The following is a 6,061-nucleotide window of genomic DNA, read 5'->3' on the forward strand; positions in this document are numbered from 1 at the left end:
TTCTTTGAGTAAACTCATCTTTCAAGGAAGAAATACTGCTGCTCTCTTCTTTCACTCTGATCATTTCACTAAATTTAAAATAATACTAAGACTGAAAATATGTGTTTATATATTCCAAAATTGAGCTCAGTTTGCCCCCCAAAAATAACAACATTCTCTTCAACATGCACCTTACTAAAATAGATTAATTTGAGGAGTGTTAACTTTTAAGAGAAAAATTACCTGCTTATTTTAAAACATTTCAAAAAAACTCATTAGAAATTGAAAATGTCACCAATATTTGATGTGCAAAAATTAGAAAAAGATAAATAAAACTTGTTATTTCTGAATCTTATTGTGAAACATTTTGCTATTCACCTCCTTAAAGCAAACCAATGCTCAATTTTTTTTTAAACTGTAATCTAAGTTTTCTCTAAATATACCTTTTAAATCTCTAATACTAAAAGATTATTAATAACTAAAAAGGAAGAAGTTTTTCTGTTATTGTTTTACGAAACACCCCTCTTCAGTGCCACTGGTAAAAAAGTAAGATAATTTGAGGAGAAAAGTAATCTCTAAGGGTAGAACTGAAATGCTATTCAATTTTCAGTAATTATAAATAAGTTAAAATATAAAATATTTCAATTTAAAAAACATATTTAAGTAACAACCAAGTGCATGGGCCAATACAAAATGAATAAAATTAGTCATATTTGTACTTACTCTTTCAGATTATCATAAGCTTCTTCTAGAAGTGCTTTTTCTTTACTAAGAGATAATAACTGAGCTTCCCTTTTATCCAGTTTCTCATTCAGAAATTCAACTGTCTAGATAAGAAGAATACACAAAAGTCCAACATTTAACTTTAAAACATCATTTTTACATGCAGGTAAAAACTGTAAAGGTCACCTAATCACTATAATAAATCAGCATTGTTTCATAAAAAGAATTAAAAAAAAAAAAAACAACTCAGTGGACATAGAACAGCAAGAACTCATACACAGTGGGTAGGATGGTATAAATCAGTAGTACAACCAGAAAGCTGGATAGCTGGTGGTTTGGTAAAATGTTTTGGAAAACAAGCAATATCTAGGTGAAAATCTATATAACCTTTCATGTAGAAAATTCTATTTTTAGGTGTACCTCAGAGGAGAAAACTCTTGCATAATTGTACAAGAACATTTGTAGCAATTTGTAATATCAAAAATGTAGGGAAGAGTGGACATGTCCAGTAAAAGAAGAGAGGAAAATAGATGCAATCAAAAAAGATCAAAGCCTCTACTGATGTTCTCTATGTTATCTGGGTAGTGGACATACAAGTGTTTGCTTCTCCACATTATTTTTTAACCCTAATGTGTAAACTTTTTAGCATGATACACTGCATTTAGTCCAGTGGCTAAGACTCCATGTTCCCAATGCAAAGGGCCGGGGTTCGATCCCTGGTCAGGGAACTAGATCCCACATGCTGCAACTGAAGAGTCTGCATGGCACAACTAAAACCTGGCATAGTCAAATAAAATAAATATTAAAAAAAAAAAAAGTAAAAGTAATTTTAGAAAATCCATAGGCACGTAACTTTAAAATCTCCAGAATATATCAGTATGGTGCTGCTCCTGCTAAGTCACTTCAGTCATGTTCAACTCTGTGAGACCCCAGAGATGGCAGCCCACCAGGCTTCCCCATCTCTGGGATTCTCCAGGCAAGAACACTTGAGTGGGCTGCCATTTCCTTCTCCAATATATCAGTATAAAGCCAAGCAAAAAGAAATGATCAGACTATCTAATTCCTTAGGGCTTACTGAAGCAGTAATACACCTGTGCATGAGGAACAGTGCCTTTTGTACTAAAAAATAAAGTCCTAACCTGATTTAGGTCTAGGTTAACTTAGAAATTACTGACCTCCTAAGAATGGTTCAAAAATATCTTAATAATAAATAGTGTTTCTAGGAATTGAAACTGCTATTATAGCTAGAGACATTTTGTTTGTGAAAAATATTAAACCTAGTTAACAGAATCTGGTATTTTTTGTACATTAAATAATTCAAATACATGACACTTAGAGAACATTTCTTCAAGATATCCTGTATCTCAGAGGAGTCTACTAAAGATGCCAGATTAGAGTCAATTTCTATACCTAAAAATCATAGAAAAAACAAAACTGTGACTTAATATCAAAAAACTTACACCACTTTCCTTTTGCCTGCCAGGCTCCTCTGTCCATGGGATTCTTCAGGCAAGAATACTGGAGTGGATTGCCATGCCCTTTTCTAGGGGATCTTCCTGACCCAGGGACTGAACCCACATCTCTAGGTCTCCGGCATTGGCAAAAGGGTTCTTTACCACTAACACCACCTGGGAAGTTTTTTCATCTACTAGATAAAAGCAATTTGTCATTCCTAAGCAACACCTTTGATCCTTGGACATTTCTCTTTTTCATTTATTCATTCAGCTATCAATAGGAAATATCAAAAACAACATAAACAAGAAAACAAAATGAGGCAATTAATAACAGAAAAACATCAATGATCTGAAACCAAATTTTTTCATTTAAGATCTCCCTACAAATAATGTGAACGTGCAAAAAATGTTTGGTGTAAGAAAAATCATGTAACATTTAGATTTGCTTGTGCTCTTCTATCTGCAAAGGAGTTGAAGGTATCTGTTTACATAAGAAGACAGTCCTTTACAAACTGACAAAGAATATATAGCAAAAGACAATATTAAGGTGATAAGAACTCAACAGTAAAGGCCTATGATGGGAATTTTTTATGCTCAGTTATACTGAAATATCAACTTATGTTACCATAGCTGCCTTGAAGAAATTTCAAATAACGTCAATAGTTCTTCATCTTTAAGATCCTTAACACCACACTTAAATGGCAAAAGGCCTGTCTTTTTTAATCAAGACAAATCATTAGGCATCAGTGAACATTAAAAATAAACCAATGATTTAATCTCTGAAGAACATATCAAAAAACCCTCTTCCATTTCTTAGAGTTACCTTGCAGACATCTTCCTTCTCAGAAGGTGCCTCTGGCTGGTTTGAAGCTTCAGGCTGCTCAGCCTCCTCAGCCAAGACAGCATGTCCTTCATTTACTGATGTGGAAGAAACCAAGATATCAGGCTGTTCGCAGTTAACAGGAGTTGCACTTCGTCCACTTTCTTCCATTTCTGTTTCCTCATTGGGCATAATTAATGTTTCATTTGCTTCTTCAGGTTTTCCTTCAACAGATTCAATTGTTTTGGTCTTTGGAGTTGAAGAATTAAGTATAATAGGTACTAGAGCATATCCCTTGCCTGACAGTTCATCATCTGAATTGATTTCGCTGACACTACGGCTATCTAATGACTGTACACTAAATGAGTCTATTCTTTCAAAAGCATCAGATGAGCAGCAACTCTCAGTGAGTTTTTGGAAATCATCTAAACGATTATATTCAGGACAAGCAGATGCTGAGAGAAGCTGAAAGGATGTCTGCATCAAGTGCAAGCTTGATTTTGAATCTGTATGCTCTTGTCTAGAACTTGCTGAGCTCTCACTTATTACACTTTCATGATCTAAAACTTCAATATCACTAGTGGTAGAAGTACCTGACGAGAAGGTACTAACAGGAGGAGAAGGTGTATTGCTCTGTCGGTCTTCATGTTTTTGTTCCTTAGGTTCCAAAGCCATGTCCTTGGTTTCTGCTGTGAGAGGCTGTGTAGACATATTAGATACATTTTCCCTAGTTGTTTTCACATTCATAACACTTTCAGATACTTTCAAATGCACTGTTGGCACCTTCGTATCAGATTCTTTAGTAACAGTTTCTTCGTGCTTATCCTCAGCTTTAGGTGATAGAGTACTGACTGCCAGAGTTTCCTTGGATACACATGGAGGAGAGTCCTTTACTTTTGACTCAGTGGCTTCAGTTGTTCTTGACTGTCCAGTGTGCAAGGACTCCTGTAAGGTGCTTTTCACTTCTTCTTCTGGTCGCTGTGATTTAGCTGGTGGTTTTGATACCACTGGACTCTTCTGAATGGTCTGGACATCAGCTGGAGAGAGAAAGGCACTGAAGAAATTTTCAGATTCATCTACCACAGTTCTCCGAACTGGCTTTGTAATTGCTTTAGGAGAGACTACTGGCTGACTCTGAGGTTCAGTGTTGGATTTTAACCCCCAGGTTGAAGTATCCCATCCTCCACTGACAGGGGGACTTATTCCTTTGACAAAAAAAAAAAAAAATTAAAAAAGAAAATTTTAGACACACATATAAAGTATGCAAATTGCAATAATTATTGTAAGTCAATATAAATACGTCTTTTTAAAATTCTACAAAGTACAACCTATAATTTGTATCTGTTACACTCCTCACTTACAACATAATTAATTAGTTCATCGGTTAACTTTGGGCCATAAAGATGAAAACTGGTATGCATTTGCCCAAGAGGAACTAGGAACAAACATGAAAGACTGGACCTGGCATATGCCAGAAACAAGTATGTTATTCTCTCCTACAAAAAATTAATAAAGTAATGGTAGATGTTAATAATCCATGCCAAGTCCAAAATACATACTATGCATCTCACAATAATAGGCAGTATCTTCACTTACAGGTCATGTGGAGTCATGAAAAATAGAATCTACCTTCTATATAGTTAGTTTCATATTAATTCTATTCTTAGAATATCAATGATAAAGCATCATTATCAGCTATACAGACAGTAACATTCAACACTGAACCCAAAATACTGGTGACAAACATTCTTTATCAAAGATCAAAGTAAACTAATGGGAACAGTAACTTCTAAAGGACAAACTCATTTCCATCCACTTAATGACAAACTCACTTTCCAAGTCCCACTCTCCAAACCAACTCCCTGAGAAACTTTTGTTCTCTTGCTGAACTCTAAATTATGTTAATAATTAGTAGAAGGTCATATGAATTTCAGAATTGCATTTTTAGAATTATTGCTTTTTGATAAAGATAGCAGTTTACACTAGGATTTAAAAAAAAAAAAAAAAAACCTGGAAGAAAATAACCATCTTCTGGGCAAAAAAGGTAATTGTGTCAGTCATACAAATAATATGTTAAATTATTTTTAACATAATTTATACAATGATAAAAAATGGCATATTTGCTAAAATACTTTTAAGCATTTCTTAAAAAAAAGTAATTGTGTCAGTCATACAAATAATGTTAAATTATTTTTAACATAATTTATACAATGATAAACAAAAAATGTCATATTTGCTAAAATTAAGCATTTCTTAAGAAAAAAAGTCACCCATTTCTAAATTCAAAAGTGGCTGAGCAGAATTTATCACATACTGTGAACAATTAGAAGTTGTTGGGCAGAGCACAAGTACCTAAAAGCTCCTAAAAGCTGTCAAGCCTGAAACTAAAGTCTATCCTAATTTAATATGACTTTGGAGGTATGTAGGAAACTTTAGCTTGGGGGTATAGTATTATATCCATTTATTCAGTACAGCAGAACAGTGGGAAAAAAGTGAAAAACAAAATTAAAGATACAAAGGAATGAGCAAGATAAAATGCTGTATTAAGTTATGTCAATGAATGATAGAACTCAAATTTACCAGCTGGATAAAGTTTTACACAAATCGTGGAGTTATGCGATATTCACTTGTGATTATGATTATGCGATAATCATTGGTCATCTTTTAGTGATGGCAACGTAAAACACAGGTGATCAGTGAACATTTATAGCATTTCACGAAAACCTAAACCTATTTTGGAAAACCTATTTTTTTAAAAAAATGAATCACAGAACAGGATTCAAGTCCCGGGTAAACTTGAACAGAACTTCTTTCTGATACACAGAAAGAAGTATCCTTACAATTAATATTCTGTCTCTTTCAAAGTTTAGTCATTCAATATGTGGGGTAGCCCGACAAAAAGGAAGTTGAGCTACTCCCACCAAGGTCCTACGCAGTTCAGTTGCTCAGTCGTGTCCAATTCTTAGCGACCCCATGGACTGCAGCACGCCAGGCCTCCCTGTCCATCACCAACTCCCAGAGTTTACTCAAACTCATGTCCATTGAGTCGGTGATGCTATCCAACCATCTCATCCTCTGTCGTCCC

General features: G+C 34.5%; 1 protein-coding gene across 1 annotated transcript in view; it reads right to left on the reverse strand.

Annotated features, from left to right (window-relative positions):
* TMF1 (TATA element modulatory factor 1) overlaps positions 1–6,061 on the reverse strand; it is a 31,740-nt gene that overhangs the window by 23,745 nt on the left and 1,934 nt on the right. Inside the window, exons 3-5 of the mRNA XM_010862028.1 lie at positions 2,980–4,181; positions 703–806; positions 27–68 (exon numbers count right to left, since the gene is read on the reverse strand). Coding sequence (XP_010860330.1) covers positions 27–68; positions 703–806; positions 2,980–4,181 — 1,348 coding nt within the window. The remainder of the gene's footprint in view (positions 1–26; positions 69–702; positions 807–2,979; positions 4,182–6,061) is intronic.

Source organism: Bison bison, unplaced genomic scaffold (assembly GCF_000754665.1).
Source record: "Bison bison bison isolate TAMUID 2011002044 unplaced genomic scaffold, Bison_UMD1.0 scf7180017864474, whole genome shotgun sequence".
Taxonomy (NCBI): Eukaryota; Metazoa; Chordata; class Mammalia; order Artiodactyla; family Bovidae; genus Bison; species Bison bison.